At 33.7% G+C, this 18065-nt stretch overlaps 1 protein-coding gene across 3 annotated transcripts in view; it reads left to right on the plus strand.

Moving 5' to 3' along the window:
• Positions 1 to 17240, plus strand: part of LOC123557112 (glutamate receptor 3-like) — a 35911-nt gene extending 18671 nt beyond the window's left edge. For 2 of the 3 annotated variants that reach the window (XM_045348374.2, XM_045348375.2), the window contains exons 6-17: positions 1373 to 1426; positions 1715 to 1852; positions 4071 to 4262; positions 5673 to 5792; positions 6473 to 6583; positions 8123 to 8329; positions 8632 to 8984; positions 9198 to 9396; positions 10970 to 11217; positions 11949 to 12057; positions 12778 to 12915; positions 14415 to 17238. In XM_045348374.2, the coding sequence (XP_045204309.2) occupies positions 1373 to 1426; positions 1715 to 1852; positions 4071 to 4262; positions 5673 to 5792; positions 6473 to 6583; positions 8123 to 8329; positions 8632 to 8984; positions 9198 to 9396; positions 10970 to 11217; positions 11949 to 12057; positions 12778 to 12915; positions 14415 to 14516 (1971 nt within the window). In that variant the 3' untranslated portion in view covers positions 14517 to 17238. Of the gene's footprint in view, positions 1 to 1372; positions 1427 to 1714; positions 1853 to 4070; positions 4263 to 5672; positions 5793 to 6472; positions 6584 to 8122; positions 8330 to 8631; positions 8985 to 9197; positions 9397 to 10969; positions 11218 to 11948; positions 12058 to 12777; positions 12916 to 14414 lie in introns of all 3 variants that reach the window. The other variant, XR_006687567.2, reaches the window with a different exon arrangement.
• Positions 17241 to 18065: the final 825 nt, after the last annotated feature.

An 18065-nucleotide genomic window follows, 5' to 3' on the forward strand; every position in this document is an offset into this window, starting at 1 on the left:
TTGATCGCTCAAGATAAGATGTCGTGCGCACGAAATAAGATGTTGATCGCTCGAGATAAGATGTTGATCGCTCAATATAAGATGTTGATCGCTCAAGATAATATGTTGATCGCTCGAGATAAGATGTTGATCGCTCAAGATAATATGTTGATCGCTCAAGATAAGATGTTGATCGCTCGATATAAGATGTTGATCGCTCAAGATAATATGTTGATCGCTCGCTCAAGATAAGATGTTGATCGCTCGAGATAATATGTTGATCGCTCAAGATAAGATGTTGATCGCTCGAGATAATATGTTGATCGCTCAAGATAATATGTTGATCGCTCGAGATAAGATGTTGATCGCTCAAGGTAAGATGTCCTGCGCACGAAATAAGATGTTGATCGCTCGAGATAAGATGTTGATCGGTCAAGATAATATGTTGATCGCTCAAGATAAGATGTTGATCGCTCAAGATAATATGTTGATCGCACAAAATAAGATGTTGATCGCTCAAGATAATATGTTGATCGCTCAAGATAATATGTTGATCGCTCAAGATGATATGTTGATCGCTCGAGATAATATGTTGATCGCTCAAGATGATATGTTGATCGCTCGAGATAAGATGTCGTGCGCACGAGATAAGATGTTGATCGCTCAAGATAATATGTTGATCGCTCAATATAAGATGTTGATCGCTCGAGATAAGATGTTGATCGCTAAAGATAATATGTTGATAGATCGAGATAAGATGTTGATCGCTCAAGATAAGATGTTGATCGCTCGAGATAAGATGTCGTGCGCACGAGATAAGATGTCGTGCGCACAAGATAAGATGTTGATCGCTCAAGATAAGATGTCGTGCGCACGAAATAATTTAATCTTAAAAAAAAATAACATATGTCCTAAACATACCGCCGTAGGAAAGTGAGTTGGCAATTTTTTTCATAGCCAGTGCATAGACTTCTGCAAGACACTAAATAATGAAGATTGGCAGGTCAAAATTTACAGAAGGTCTTTGGAACTCAAAGAAATATATGTGTTATATGTTGAAATTTCAATGAATCGACAGAATGACCCCCCAGGTCTTTTTAACTTTCTTCATACTTCATAGAAAAATAATTGTACATATACTGCGATTTATTTCGAATTTCTACATACCAACTTTCATTTTCCAATAAAATGAAATAGTTTCTGTGCTTTTTAAAAGAAATTAAAATGTTCACTTTCCTTAGTATTGGACCTTTAAAGAGAAAAATAAACTATTATAGAAGAGAATGGCCAATGCCACATCACTCGCTGAATTTAGATTTGTGTTTTTGTGTGTTTATGATTTGAAAGGATGGAATAATGATGGAGTGGTGGCTTATGTTTGTATATTTTTCAGGTTGTAGAAGTTGGAATGAATAAAGACGGCTACCATTATATTTTAGGAACGCTGGTACAGCTCACATTTTAAAACATGTTTCATAAATGTTAATTATTTCTTAAAAAGAAATTTCCGTAGCAATTAATAAAAATCTTCTGGAAAATAAGTATTGACGTACATTTACACTATAATAAATGTATGCAGGGAGCTATTCATTTTCCGGATAATACAATGGATAGTTTAGATGAGAATAAATAATTATGTTCAATCATTAAACGCACTAAGAGGTGAAAAAACAAAGTGTCCCGTATATGAAGCAATAACATAAAAATATACTTTTAAGTTTATCATATATTTCAGGATATAAATGGTATGAATAAAACGTTGTGGAAGTCATTTACTTTTGGTGGTGTCAATGTGACCGGTTTTCAGCTAGTGAAGGCCAATCATCGACATGGTATTCTCGCCGGACTTCTAGAAGATAATCAGCAACCATCGGTTTGTAAACGTTTTACAAAATATTGTTTTTTGTTTCGCCTTTACTGATCGAGGAATCGTACGAAGGGCAGACTATTCAACCATAGATATAAGATATTGCACATACAAACATGCATACAAACATCGCAAACGGACACGCAAGCCTGAATTCCGGAAACATTGCACAACATCTTTTTGTAAAGCTGAGGGAAAATTGTTCTCTTTAAAAGGAACGTTGTTACTGAAATCACAATATACATTATACGTATACCGTTAAATCTTTGTGTTAAAAGGGATGACAAGTTGAAATGTAAAGAATTATCCACAATAACACTGCTTATGACGCCGCGCGCGACATCGGCGCTTGCGTTTGTACCGTCAGATTGGATTCTTTGAAGCTGTTTTTTTCCCATTAATTTTTCGTTCAAAAAATTAGGCGTCAGATGTTTGAACCTATGGAACGAAATTTAAACCGACGCATTTTCTCTGATGGTTGTACAGCACTTTGTGTGAGAAAAGAAGCGCAGACGTGTTAAAATGCACTAATGATGCAATATTTTTGCATTGATAACTAGTAGAAAGAGTAACCATAAAATATAATGGCAAAATAGTAATTAAAGAAAAATAAATTATAAATTTCGTGATGATCGATAATAAAATGACGATTTTATTCAATTTTTTATTGCACCAACAGTATTGGAAATGTTCAATATATCCGACCATAAAATTGCTTACTTTTACATTACGGCTGCCGTAAAATGTGAATGTATAACACTTTAAATTTATCTTTACTAACATCATTGTGCAAGAAAAATAATTAAGAAAGGAGCGTGACAATAAATGCACTATTTATCAACACAGGAAAAAAAACAACATACTCAGTCTGATAGAAAGTTATTCATTCATTCATACAGTCATATGTGTGTAACGACACCTTCGGACTGTATAATCTAAACAGTATTCATCAGCTTTCTCCGCCTTTTCCAAGTCACACAATTTAAGAACCACTCGATTTCTTTTGTTGTTTGTTTTTTCGAAAGAGCGCCGTATTAAGAGTTTTTCTGCGGATATACTTCTGCTAAATGCAGATTACAAGCATTGTCAGAAGAAATCCATAAAATGTCATTGGCTATGTTAGATGTTCTAAACACCCACAATAAATAAATAATGTGTTTCAATACCTTTTAAATAAATGGAAGAAAACAATACAGACGGAATTAAACTCACCTCATCTACTGTGCCTTTTGCTACATGTTACATCATGCTTATCAGACTTCTTTTTAAAATTCGTAAGAGCTTAATAATCAAACACTAGTTAACTTTGACTTGGTAACAAATGAGAAAATATACAGTTGTTTCAATATTGACTTGTAGCTGAATCCTTGGTCACATAACATAAAGCAGACATAAGATGGTTCCTACAACATAGTAGAAGCATATGAATCGATTTGACAATACTTCTTGCTTTGAAAAAGTACAGCTTTCATTTGCTTTGCAATATCTCCTTGAGTTAATTCCATGTTTCATCACACGATTTTATGTTTAACGCACATATGTTTATTTGTCATATTTAAATGGCCATCGTTAAAAGAGTTCCAGATGATTTTTTTACTTAGTATATACATTCCATTGTGAAAGTCGTTCTTTAAGCCTATATTTTTATCGTACACCACATTATTAATTTGCTTTTTACTGTCAATTGAAAATGCATGATCTCTCTATAATACAATGTATGCTGAAATTGAGTGACTGATAAGCCTTATTAGGCTGGGTAATGATCTGATCTCGTTGTTATAAATATTTGTACTGTACCTGATTTTTTTGTACCTGTCACTATAACAAGTATTCTAACACGACCAGCTGATAACATACATACTTATAGAGGGTTATTCTGCAATAAACCGATCTTGAACTATGCTGCGCGCGCACCGTGTTTTGGCTTTTCCATTTACTGCGGCGTAGCACGCAGTTGTAGTTTACGTTTGATGAAAATACTCCTCTGATTCTCCTCTAACGTTATTCGAAGTAAGTCGTGTTAGAATCGAAATAGTAAGTAACTATCAAAATAAGGTTTATCGTAGAATAACCCTCGTTTGTTGTTCTTATGCGTAGAAGTATATCACTCAGGCATTCGGTCTTCGTGCTATATTCATACGCATAAGAACTACGATAAACCTAATTTTGTTCTTTATCATTTTTATGATAAATATATGTTTGTGCTGTCTTCGTTTCATATCAGGTAGAAGTGGCTTTAAATGTTGATGCCGTCGCAGTTCTAACCACAGCTGTTATGGACATGATGGAAATGAGAAATGGAGATAAAAAGATAATCAACTTTCGAAGAGGACATCTGTATATGGACATGAACTGTAGTTCAAACCCGGTCAGAGGAATGAAAAAGGGGCATTTAGTTTTGCAACAAATTCTTAATGTGAGTTTATTAGACATAATACATAATATTTGAAAATTATAGAAACAATAGATTGATACTAGAGATTGTTGTCTCCCTAAATCCGTTTGATTAATATCATATTGAATGGATATGCAATATTTGTGCAAAGCACTAAACATGTTTTAGAAGAAAAACAAACGTAAATGTTGAACAATATAATGTTTGTAATACAAATACATGTTTGATAAAATAGACAGAATATTCGTTAAAAGAAAATAGGAAATTGTATGCAAGCATAACTAGTTAACAAACGCGAAAGGAAGACCATGTTTGCACTGCATCGCTTATATGAGTACCATTTCTCTTAACTCAAAGTCAAGTTCACAAAGATTCAATTACATATAAATGCAATAGGAAATTACTACTAGATCAAGAGCACATGACTTAACAGTCAGTAGTCTGACCTATCCAATATTTTGACTTTACAGTGATTTTACAATTAATCACATTTGATGTAAATATAGTTAGAATCCGTCCAGAAGTGAAAATGCCAAAGGCTATAAAAAGTGAAATATTTTATTTAGGACACGTAACTCAAAATTTATTAATCTGATTTGACCCATAATCAAACTTGACAGGTATCGTATACAAATTATGTATAGGTCTGATTAGGACTGGTCAAGAAACGAAAGCGCTAAAGGATACACGCAATAAAAAGGTGCAATTTGATTCGTCGTGAACATTACTAGTAAACTGTCGAATTTCGAGTCTTATATAAGATCTTATAGATATACATGTTCTTTGTAAATAGGAATAGGTCTGGGGAAGCAATGATGGTGCTCAAGTGTGCACATCATTCAACAAAAACAAGCATTGATCAATTCTATTATGCCATCAGTAGTATAGAAGGAGTAGTTCGAACAAACTTTTTCAAACTTTGTCTAAGGAGCTATCACTCCGCGGGGACACTCAGCTGAATATTTTGGGGTGGCAATACGCAAACTAGTATGGAACAGAGCCTTTTTCTTCAATTTTTTGTTGAAATATCACCAGTAGTTTCAGAGTAGTCCGGGCCAACTTTTTGTGACAGATGGACTGATAGACAGATAGACAGGCAGCCTGACGGACAGCACAAAATCAATATATCATTCCACTCAAAGATATATTATGATGCATAATTCATATGAGGATGCCCACTGGAAAGCATTACAGAAAATATTTTTAGATATCATTTTGACATATATGTATGGCATTGTGACAACGTCAACCATCACATTTTCTAAATTTCATTTCTATTTAGTACATTAAATATAGAATATTTATAGCATAGATTTGATGTCTTTACAACAGTCAAATTCAGTAACATTCTTAAATATTTATAAAGAACCTCCAACCAAAACACACAGTTAAATTTGAAAGTCTAAATCGTATTAACTAATTGGTTTACAGGTTACTTTGGAAGGTTCAAACGAAGGCTTGTCGGGAAAAGTGGCGTTTGATAAATATGGAAACAGGAAGGGTTACAAACTAGATATGTTTCATCTGAGTTACAACTCTGAATTTCGAGAGGTAAGCTGTGTAAAACACCTAACAATAGTGTTAAGTTTGTACAGTATACGACATACACTTTCTTAACTAACTAAAATTCGAACCAGTTTGCCAAACTGCTGGTCTTCTGTGCAGCAAAAGTAACCTCTGTCACATACTAGTAGTAAATGGATGATTTTGTAATGGCGAGCTGTTAACCTAATAAGATTTTCTGGTTCTGTGTCAGTTCTTACCTATTCTCCGCTAGTACTTGTCAACTTCTCTTCAATAATCAGGGATGGAGGTTGAATGACTTCAGACATAATGTCGTCTATCAAATCCTAATAGAAAAAGTGCGTCTTGCCTGAGGATCGAACGCACGATCCCTCGATCCATAGGTCAACGCTCTCTCTATTGAGCTAAGACGGCGAGCTATATTTTAATTTACATTGCCTACTGCAAGAAGAATTTTCCAACATTATGTGCCATTAGTAAAAGTTAGATTCTGATATAGTGGGTGCTTCTGCTAAAATGTAAACAACTTATATTTTATAAACGTAAATGTGATTATTATTAAAATCCATCGTTAATTATTGCACACAATAATATAATATTGATTTTTTATGATATTGACATTACATAATAACTACGAACAATTAAATGTAGAAACCAAATCCTCTTGTAGGTTAAATGTTAGTAATTAACTATCAACACCCTTGCAGGTTGGTTATTGGGAGCAAGGTACTGGATTAAGAGATATGTCACTCAAACCGTATGCTGATGAAGATGAAGAGAAACCAGCAAATGCGACAATGATTGTTACCACAATTATAGCAAGTATTATTCCTTATGGTATTCCGGTAGAATTAATCCTTACCCTGCTAAATTTCTATAATGAACTCGTCCATCTTTCAATTTGGACAGTACCACTTATTATTCAAAGGGGTTTTCACTGAAAATTTACTGACTGAATAGCGAACAGTGCAGACCATGATCAGACTGCACGGATGTGCAGGCTGATCTTGGTCTGCACTGGTCGCAAAGGCAGAATCATCTGCCGCCAGCAGGCTAAGGGTTAAATAGCATGTGCTTGATCAGTTAAAGTTAAGGAAGAAACCACATAAATGGGCAGCAACAAACATAAGTTACTAAAGAATATTTCCTACCTACCAACTGCTGTTTTTTATTTTGTTGTTAATTTGACCTAGAATAAAGGTAAGATAGTCTCGATTAGCAGGGATTTAAGATACTATATATCAGTTAAAAAGATCATGGTATGCAATTGATTATTCATATAATAAATAAATATATCTTTAGAAAAAATTAAACTCTTACATTTTGCACTTCTTTACCACGTCCAATCGCTATATTGACCAATTTCCAAAGAATACCTATTATTAATAATTAATAATTAAAAACGCCAATTTTATTTAAATTCTGTACGAAAATATTATATATCTGAAGAACCCAATAGGCGTTAAATAATTAAAAACATTCTTTGTTCACTAGTTATTTGCCGAAAATTTAGTTGATGGGCAAACTTCATTAGAAATGTCAATGACTTCGATTACCAGTATTACGTAAAATTAAAACTCTTACTCAAGCTGTTAATAGGTTTGTGTTAAAAGGTATACGATTCTTAATTTCAAATCAATTGTTCTATGCAAAAAATAAAAATTCTAGACAAAATATGATTTAATTTAAAAAAACAAATGTTCTGGGTAAAAGTGCGTGTTGCTAATCAAATTGGAAAATTGGAGGAAGAAATTAAAGATGTCGTTAAAATTTATAAAAACGATCACCCTGTTACTACCACTAGAAAGATATATAGTTAAGTTTGTATAAAGTTTTACATTTATGTATTGTGTTTTACAGATTTAACGAAAAGTTTATTCAAAGAGTACTCGTCGATGTGGCTTAAAGGCTCATAATACCATTGTTAATAATGTGGCTGTCAAATGTGTTTTTATGACCAAAAAATGTCTGACCTGTAAAAACCAATTTTCAGTAATCGTTTTCTCATGTATTTGCAAAAGCTCTAAATTCTAATGAATATAATAGAAAATATGATTGAATACGTTTTTTTATGATTTCTCTTATTTTTATAAGTTCATGTGCAATATATAAATCTGTCCTTTTAAAAATTAGGCAGCTCTGCATATCATCTAAACATCTTCTTTTACATAGAACTAGAAGCCTTAAGAAAATTGTTAGCCAGCCAAGCAAATAAAACCAGTAAACCAATAGAGTTTTAGGATTTCACAGACCGGAAGACATTAGTACGGTACATTACTAAACTGCTATAGAATGGTTTCAGACTTTTATTAAATAAGCAACAACATAACAAATTCTACATTTGTTTTCGATTTTAGAGCGAACCATTCATACAATTGAAAGCGGATGACAATGGTGAGCCCCATGTTGGAAATGACAGATTTGAGGGCTATTGTATAGATATGATGAAACTGTTAGCAGAAAAGATAGGCATGAATTACACCATAAAATTGGTCGATGATGAGGAATTTGGATCTCAAGTAAACAACTCGTGGAATGGACTGATTGGAGAGTTATTAAGAAAGGTCTCATACTTACATTACACGTCACTGGAATTTTTAAAACAGATAACCTAAATTTATGAAGTAGAATAATTTCTTTTAACATCATTAGAGATACTAGCAAATTTTTGTTGCATTGCTCTATCTGCATGACAAAATTTCCGTGGTGTTTGTATCTTTATTTTAAAGTTAACAAGAAATATATATTCACATTCATTCATATCGGTATATACAATACATTTTTCATGCTTCATAGTTTTCTATTTTTCTAAGTCTCAGATCCTGCTGCGCCTTTTCTAAAGTCAACCTTTTCTATATATTTTTAGGAAGCTGACATTGCTCTTGCTAGTTTAACGATAACTCGCAAGAGAGAGGAAGCAGTTTATTTTACCAAACCTTTCATGAGCACCGGAATTAGTATCATGATAAAGAAACCGGAAAAAGAGAAACCTTGGGTGTTTTCCTTTATGCAACCTTTATCGTTTGAAGTTTGGGGATGCATATTGTGTGGATTTTTTGCTGTCAGTTTCATTCTCTATATGGTGGGAAGATTCAGTCCATTTGAATGGAGAAATGAGGGTAATGGAGAAAAGGCCCCATCAGATACTTTTTCATTTGGCAATAATATCTGGTATTCATTAGGTGCACTTTTACAACAAGGGCCGGATGAATTTCCAAGGTATCTACATGATTTTCGTTACTAATCAAGTTGGTGCGAGTGATATCAAATCACATAAATCTAAATATATATACTATATGTTCTTATACTTAAGTCGATATACCCGAGTTTATAATGTTAGCGATTTTGTTGGACATGAAGGCACACAAAAACGAAGATTTATTAGTCCCTTTTCACAGCTTTATATTATTTGTTTCATATTTTCTCTTACAGATCGCTTTCAGGTAGAATTCTTGCAAGTGCCTGGTGGTTTTTTACACTTATCACAATATCCTCTTATACAGCGAATCTAGCTGCATGCTTAACGTTTGAAAGACTAATAACTCCTATCAATTCAGTAGATGACTTAGTTAAACAAAGTAAGATAAAGTATGGTACACAAGAGGCAGGATCAACTTATGACTTTTTCAAGGTATAGTTCAAAATTAGCTTTTTGCTAAGATTGATAGCATTGATTTATTGCAAAACGTTCATACATTTTCTATGTATTTAGACCATTATACTCCTAGGTATAAAGTATATAATGGTTATATTTGAGTCACGCATATCAGTTCATACGTAGGTCCGTCTGTTGGTTACTATTCGTGTCCGCCCCATATCTTCTTAACAGCTAAAAAGATTTTCATTAAACTATCATAAGTTGTTAACCTCATCAAGACGAAGTGCAGAGCATAAACCCTAAGGTAAAGGATAAATCTACAGTTTAATATCAAATGTCAACTTCCTGTCTGCATGTCTGCTTCATGTATTGTAACAGCTTGTGAGATTTTCATAAAACTTGCATCGAATATTAACGTCATCAAGACGACGACATGCATAGACCACCCATGTCGCTCGGTTCAAGGTCATGGCCACAATAAGTGTAAATGGTCAAATAGCCTAACTTCATGTCCGCTTTATGTCTTCTAATTTAAAAGTGCTTTGAACATTTTCATAAAACTGGCATCAAATATTTATCTTTTCAATACGACATACAGAGAGAGCACAAACCAGACACTAGAATAAAGGCCAATATCACACTTGAAGGCAGAAGATGATATAGCTCAAATTTGTGTCCACTCCACATCTTCTTAACCACTGGCAGGATTGTCATAAACCTAGCATCTGTTGTTGGCTTCAACACGGCGTCATTAGGTCATTAGGTTCAAGGTCAATGTCACGCTAAGATGTCAAAGATCACATAGCTTTAAATTGTGTCCGCTCCATAATTGTAAACACGAAATGAATTTCATTCAATTAGCATCAGTTGTTACCCTTATCACGACAACATGCAGAGTGCACAACCCAAGCCACAAAGTTCAAGGTCTGGATCACTTAAGATTTCAAAGAACAGACAGATGAATTTTGTGTTCGCTACATATCTTAACCACTGGAAGAATCTTTATACAATTGTTATTAGTAAACCTTTTCAAGATGACATGTAGAGTGCAGAACCAATCCTACTAGGAACAAATTCATGGTCACTCATGGTCACACACAGAGGTCAAATTAGCTCAAAACTGTTTCCGCCCTATATCTTCTAAACTACTTGAACATTCAAAGGACATTATCAAACATTTCACTTTTTCTTATCAAGGTCTGGTCTTGAGGTATTAATTACTTTCAATGATATCTTTAGTTTCTTGTTTTGATAGAATGTAGATATTTCTGGCAACATGAAATAAATATAATTGCCAAATAGTTTTGTTTAAGATAAACAGATATGAATGAAAATAGGAAAAAGAAAACAATTGATTTTAGTAACATATTTCATAACTTTTACAAATTTTGAAAATGCCAAACATGATATACTACTACAAAAGTCTGCTTTTGAATTTTCTTTTAACTTCTGGTATTTGAGAGTAATACTCACGACTTGATAAAATAAAAATAATAATAATAGATCTACGCGATCTCATAGATACACGAAGCTTACAACATATATGCTCTGTAACCACAAGCGAACAGAAGTGAAAAAAGCGAATTCAATTCGAATATACTTTCAGGATTCTTCTGTGATGGTGTATAAACAGATGCACGAAGTAATGCAGGAAACTAGTCCCTCTGTATACGTAGAAAATACTAAAGCTGGCTGGAAACGTGTAATCAGTGGGAGGGGCAAATATGCATTTTTACTCGAGTCATCCAGTAATAATTACTACAGTCAACGCAAGCCTTGTAAAACTATGAAAGTAGGTAGAAATCTGGATGAAAAAGGATATGGCATTGCAACAAGAAAATTTTCACCTTTAAGGTAATTTTTAAAACTGTCATTTCCGTTTTTGTTCTAATGATCAGATTTTGTTTTAAAAAATGTATCAATTCCTTAGACTTTACGTACCGCACATAATTGCTTATGCTTTTATGATATTGATATTCGTTGTCTGTGAATATTAATTTTTAATGATATAATTAACACAATTATTTCAATTTAATCATACAATAAGATGATTTATTTTTGGATGTGATTATTTCTTTTTTTTTTTCTTGATGATGTTAGTGCTGTGTACCACATTTCGTCGTTTGATTTTCATAAATACCGAGCCATTACAAAGTCTTATTAGAAAAGTACGTACTCAGATTCTTAATTAAATTACTGAATAATTGAAATATTGACAGTAACTGCATTAATAGCAATCTTATTGCGAGAATTTTGGCGCGTGCATAACATCGCACGTTTAAAAATGCCCGCTCGCATAGCTCAATTGGACGTATGTTCTCCGTAACGATTTGATAAAAGAATTTGTGTCTGAAATGATTCGTCCTCCACCTTTGATTCATGTGGAAAAGCACTTTTGTGGAGAACATCTTTGTGCCTGTACAGAATCCGGGTAACTGTCCGCCGTAACGGTTTTAAAACTGAAACACTGTTAAAAACGGCGTTAAACCAAACACAAATATGCAAAAAAATTAAAAACAAAAGTTCAGTACATGGATCCTCCACTGTAAAATTAATTTTATTTACAAATTGAATGATATTTGCAGTACTAAATTGAATATAGCGCTGCTAGAAATAAGAGAGAGAGGAGATCTTCTTAAACTGGAACAGAAATGGTGGTATCAAAAAGGCCAGTGTGGAGGAACCGCTGGTGGGGTAAAGATTAAAATTTGTCTTCTCGCATAGGTTTACTGATGATTGTTTTTATTTAACAGCCTGAGAGTCATCGTACACTCCGGGTTGTTAGACGGCTTTTTCCAGCACACTCGAAAAAATCCTGTCTGACACGCAAGAAATTTAAGTTCCATCGTTTTTAATTTGCTCATAGTGCCTTCTTCGTGTAAAAATATTTGATGAGTATAAACACATTTCAGTTTTGCATTACATAGTAAATAGTTTATATGTTAAGTTTTAATTTAAGTGTATAAAATAGTACATGAAATTAGATGGATTATTTAAATATAAGTTGTTTTTCACCTTTAACACCATTTTTCTAAATGCTGTTTCAAAGGAAGATATTAACTGGAACAACTAAAGTCATTTAACATATATATGATATTATAAAATGATATTAATCAAAGCTACAAAGTGGTTACAAGTGGTTCAAAATGTGTAAGTTGGAGTCAGTTATCCGCCCCCCACAAAAAAAATAAACTCCTTTGTTATACTGTGTTTTATGGTCAAGATAAACTTATACATACATTAATGAAACTCCGAGAAAACAATTTTGTCACCAGAATGAAGTTATGTGATATCATTCATCCAAACGTTTTGAGTTTACTACTTATGATTATATGCATAGTATAAAGGTCTCTGCTTAACTTGTGTCATTTATTTTGTTGCGTTTCTAGATATTCTATGAAAATTTCTTTTCAGGGAAAAGGAAAGAAGGGACTTAATCTGAGCAATGTGTCTGGAGTCTTTCATATATTGATTGGCGGACTTGTTCTAGCAGTGTTTATATCCATTTCACAGTTGGTGTTCTATTCATGTATTAAGTCACGTTCTAAGAAGGTAACGTGCTAAATACAATAGTATATGAAAATTGAATTATACTGTTTGTGGGTGCTATTTAACAGTCACATAAATTAACCGTAAGGTTGTTGTTTCTTCAGAATATCAATATTCATAGGCTTGGTACGAAATCATTCGTCCTCCACCTCAGATAATTCATGTGGGGAAGTTAGCAGTTACTTGCGGAGAACAGGTTTGTACTGGTACAGAATACAGGAACACTGGTTAGGTTAACTGCCCGCTGTTACATGACTGAAATACTGTTGAAAAACGGCGTTGAACCAAAAACAACAGTCAAAAACGAAAAGATACTTAAATGATTGAGTTTGTTCGGCATGTACACTTGTATGTAGTTCTTCAAATCAATTAAACTCTAAGATCTTAAAATTCAATACATTCCGCCGTATAAATGTACATTAAAAATGAAGTTGTTCTTAAATTTAAAACGTGTAGTTTCTTCCGATTTTCTACATAAATTTTATAAATATATATGTGTCTAAATCTCAATGATTGTAAACGTTTAATTTTCTGCTTTATTCGCCAAAGATCTCATAACTTAAAGATAACTAAACTTTAACTTTTCATATGCTTTAACTGGCACTTTTTTTGTAAATTGCCATCGGTTAGTTTTAAAGAAACTACATACATTTTATTTCCTATGGAAGCCATGGAGGGACATTTGACTTCCGTACTTCCTACTTTTAACTCCAGACTTCTTACTTGCAAGTTCTTCACTTCTTCCATCAAACGTCTAACTTTAGAACTTCTGACTTTTAAATTCCTGACTTCTGACTTCCACCTTTCCAACTTTTTATTTCCAACTTCCAAGTTTTAACTACCTCGCTTCTGACTATTAACTTCCAATTTCTTCACTTCTAACTTATAACTTGCGAACTCCTCATTTCTTACTTAAAGTTTCCACACTTCTTATTTCTAACTTTTTGACTTCTGATTTCCAACTTCCGTACTTCTTAGTTCCAACTTCCCAACTTCTGACCTCTCACTTCCTGACTTCTGACGTCCAAGTTCCACTCTTTTGACTTCCAACTTTAAACGTCTAAGTTCTAACTTCCTGATTTCTGACTTCTAACTTCCAACTATCAAACTTCCTATTTCTTACCTCAAACTTCCAACTTCTGGCTTTCGACTTCCAGACTTTTGACTTCCAACTTCAAAACTTCTGACTTACAACTTACTAAGAAGTAAGAAGTATGGAAGTTAGAAGTCGGAAAACAGAAAGTTAGAAAAAAGAAGTGCGGAAGTCGAAAGTAAGAAGTGTGGAAGAAGGAAACCAGAAGTCGAAAGTCAGAAAGTTAGAAATCAGACGTGCAGAAGTTAGAGGTCAGAAGTGCGGAAATTAGAAGTAGGAAATAAGAAGTCAAGAAGTTGGATGAGAAAATTTCAAAAGCTAGAAGTAAAAACTTGGAAGTACGGAAGACAAATGTCCCTCCAGAGCTTACATAATTTCCACAGTAATACTTTTTATTATGTCTTCACAGAGTACGTACAAAGTAAACAACGATATAAAAGTGCTTGAAGAGGAGCCTCTTTCTGGGAGCCGCTACAAAGCAACGACTGAACAGCGATATAATACATTTTGAGGCGAAGGACGATATCATTAGCAATCAGTCACATTAATGGTTAGCAGTTATGTGTACTTTTGTTGGGTAGAAGACATTGAAGAACAAAGTGCACAGTTTAACAGAATAGTATTGTTTTAAAACGCACGTCAAATATCCATATTATATTGCTATCATGTATTCAAGAATTCGAGCAAGTGCCCGAAGTATCATCCACAATTTACATCCACAGACACAAGGGAAATCAATTATCCAGATCTTATAAAGGCGTACCAACAGCACTTGAATATATTGAAGTGTTTTTACATTTTCACATCTTGAATTCATACCCTGAATATATTTTGTGCCTTTCAGTTCTAAACTTTTAAGGCATGTAATCACAGCATTTAGTATTCTTTTAACTTTTAAGATACTTATATCATGAAGAAATGTATTCAATATGCAGAGTATTCGAAACATGAATTTATCGATCATGGTTCTATCATGATCAGAAGGGTAAAACGTCTTCAATATAGACATTTGCGAATTAAGTCTACGTGGACTGTGGACACCTAAGACGATCGATTTTCAAGGGGACCGTCTCAACATAATTTGATTAATATATTATGCGCGGTAGGAAAAATAGTTTATAACAGCAATAGGGTTTGGGTTATTATATCATCACTATGAGGTAGGTGATATAAATTTGGATGTGCCTGTTTTTAGCTCGACTTTTCGAAGAACAGGGACATTTTGATCCCAGCTGACCCAGTTTTTTTTTTTCATTTCGGACGACGACGACGATGGACTACGGATACATTGCGATCAGATTAGCTCATCTTTTCAAGTTTGTCGCAGATGCGCAAATTATAATATTGAAGAACATTTCAGGAAAGTGTTATGACGCTAGATCAAATACTTTTTGCGATATGCATAACAAAACATTTCTCTGGCGAACAGACGGACAGACAGACAAATCAAAATCTTATCCTGTGTGGTGACATAATAAGCCGGACCTTACCATCATTATAGGAATGTTTTCCTACCACACATAATGAAACAATTAATATACTTAAGGGAGGATATGAAGTGGAAGTGTGTAATTTGAACACAACGACGCGTTTGTCCTACAGAATAATTTAAGGCTATTAATCCGAGCGCCTTTAAAACGATTCAAAGACAATATATAGCAGTACCATATTTTAATATATCGAAACAATATCAAGAGGTTATACCCCTGCGAAATAAGGCTGCCGAGTGTGTTGCAAGACTGGATTAATACACGTCACGTATAACCGCTACGTAGTGTTTAATCATATTTAAACATCGTCTGACTATATTTTTATAAATTCTTCTATTCTCTTTAGTTAACAATTTCATTGCGCATGTATATAGTAGGTCGACGTCGCGTCAAAGGGAACCGCGTTTAAACAAAGTCAAATTAAGGGAGGAATCACGACCTGTGGAAAAAAAAGTTAATTGTGAGCAGACGTCTAGTAAGTTATTCTGTGCGCTTAATAATAAGTTTAGAGTGTATCAATATGGCGTAACATTGGTCTGTTACTGAAACGTCTTTTATACAAAATAATACACAAATTTAGAAGCACCTTTTCCCGGCGCTTGTCGTGATAGCGCCAAGTTATATGTCGACCTAACGTCAATATTGCCATGTTTTGACGAAACTGCGCTTTTCCTTTTCTTATTTTTTTCATATAAGAATTTAATTGAAACACCCTTCTGCTATATATGAATTTGAAATTTTGTAGGTATTTCATCTAAATTAAGAGACCAACTGTGGAAGCACTGCTTTTTTGTCCGTATAATTAAGTCGACATAGCGCTAACGTTACCGGCTATTACAAGACTAAGGAGTACAGAAATATCATAACTGAAAATAACATGCCTACATACTCTTAAATGTCAGGTTTTAAAACGTTGTACTATGCATTTCCTGTCCTTTACATAATTGTATATGGAGCTTTTCATACCCTTTTAAGAATTTGTTTGTAAATGTATACAAATGTGTTATATGTGTATGTCGTGCTATGCTGTAGAACATAAGATGACGGTTAAACATGAAAAAGGTTCAAAAAAGTTGAATAAATTAAAGAATTACTATTTCTGCGTGGCGTTAAAATGGGTCAAATGATCACAAAATTTTGCTTTCTGTAAGATTGTAAATGACTGTTTTTCAGAAGACAGAAATCGTATTTCTAAGTTATTTTTATTCTGTGTTGAAATTATAAATCAAATATGTGAGATTATTCAATGGTTGTTTCATAGCAATATGCGTAAGAGTATTACTATGCGAATATTGATAAAATACTGGATCAATAACGTCTTGTTGTTACTTTAAACGAAGACTAAAGTTGATCTGATGAATTTATTTTTTGTTAAACTTAACGGGTTTGTATCAGTTCAAGACAGCTTACATATGGTTGTCTTACTATTAAGATCCATGAGTCGATGTTCTAGAAAAAATAATTTTTAATTAACTTCTTTTTCACGCCATTTCACCGTTTTGTGTTTGAAAGCATTGCTTTCTTGCAATGGTTCGAAGTTGATAAATACTGGAAACGGACTTGAAATCTGAAGGAAGTTAGCAATAATATTGTGGAAACTAATGTGACCCATTCTGTTTCAAAAACACATATAATCACTCTATCTCTGTTTGTAAAATGATCAATAATGTATATTAAAAATTTCCTAGAATTGAATGACTTAATAAAGAACATTTCTGTATAATAGCGGAAAAGTACACACTTGTTTTGCTAGTTTTTAGTACAGAGTATAAATTCTGTTATGTAACGACGGGTAGTTAACACAACCCAGTTCCTGAATTCTGTACCACTGCTAAGCTGTACTAAACGGGAGGACAAAGCTAAACTACGTTTTTGTTTTTGCTTTGTTTTGGGTTTAACGCCGTTTTTCAACAGTATTTCGGTTATGTAACGGCGGGCAGTTAACCTAACCAGAGTTTCTGGATTCTGTATCAGTATAAACCTGTTTCCCGCAAGTAACTGACAACTTCCCTACATGAAGCAGATTTGGATGACGAATGATAGCGACACAATGTCTTTTATAAAATCATCAAGGAGAATATACGCCCCGCCCGGGGATCGAACTCACGATCTCACGATCCCGCGATCCATAGATCTGCGCTCTCCCCACTGAGCTAAGCGGGCTTGTAGACTGCCAGTTCAGAGGAGATGACTTTCAAAGCTTAATTATATACAAACTGGTAAACGAAAATTTTATACTTCCCCGATAGTCATGGTTTTTAGAGTGTTTTAATAACTTTAGAAAATGGTCACGAAAGAAATATTCTAAGACACTTTAAAAAAACGGAACATCTGTTTCGAAGAAAATGACGTTTGATTTTCTTTTTAGCTCTGGCTGAAGTTTGTTTTAACGAATCGAAATAATTTAAACAACCTTGTTAAACGTTCACCAAAAGAACATTTTTTTCAGACCGGTTGTTTAACAGGAGATATTATTTTCTACGAATCGAAATAATAAGAAACATTCCGGTATAGGGGCTATCAAGAAAAGTTTGTGTAAATTCGGACCAACAGTCTGTGACAGATTTTTA

This window comes from Mercenaria mercenaria, chromosome 5 (genome assembly GCF_021730395.1).
Source record: "Mercenaria mercenaria strain notata chromosome 5, MADL_Memer_1, whole genome shotgun sequence".
In the NCBI taxonomy this organism is placed as follows: domain Eukaryota; kingdom Metazoa; phylum Mollusca; class Bivalvia; order Venerida; family Veneridae; genus Mercenaria; species Mercenaria mercenaria.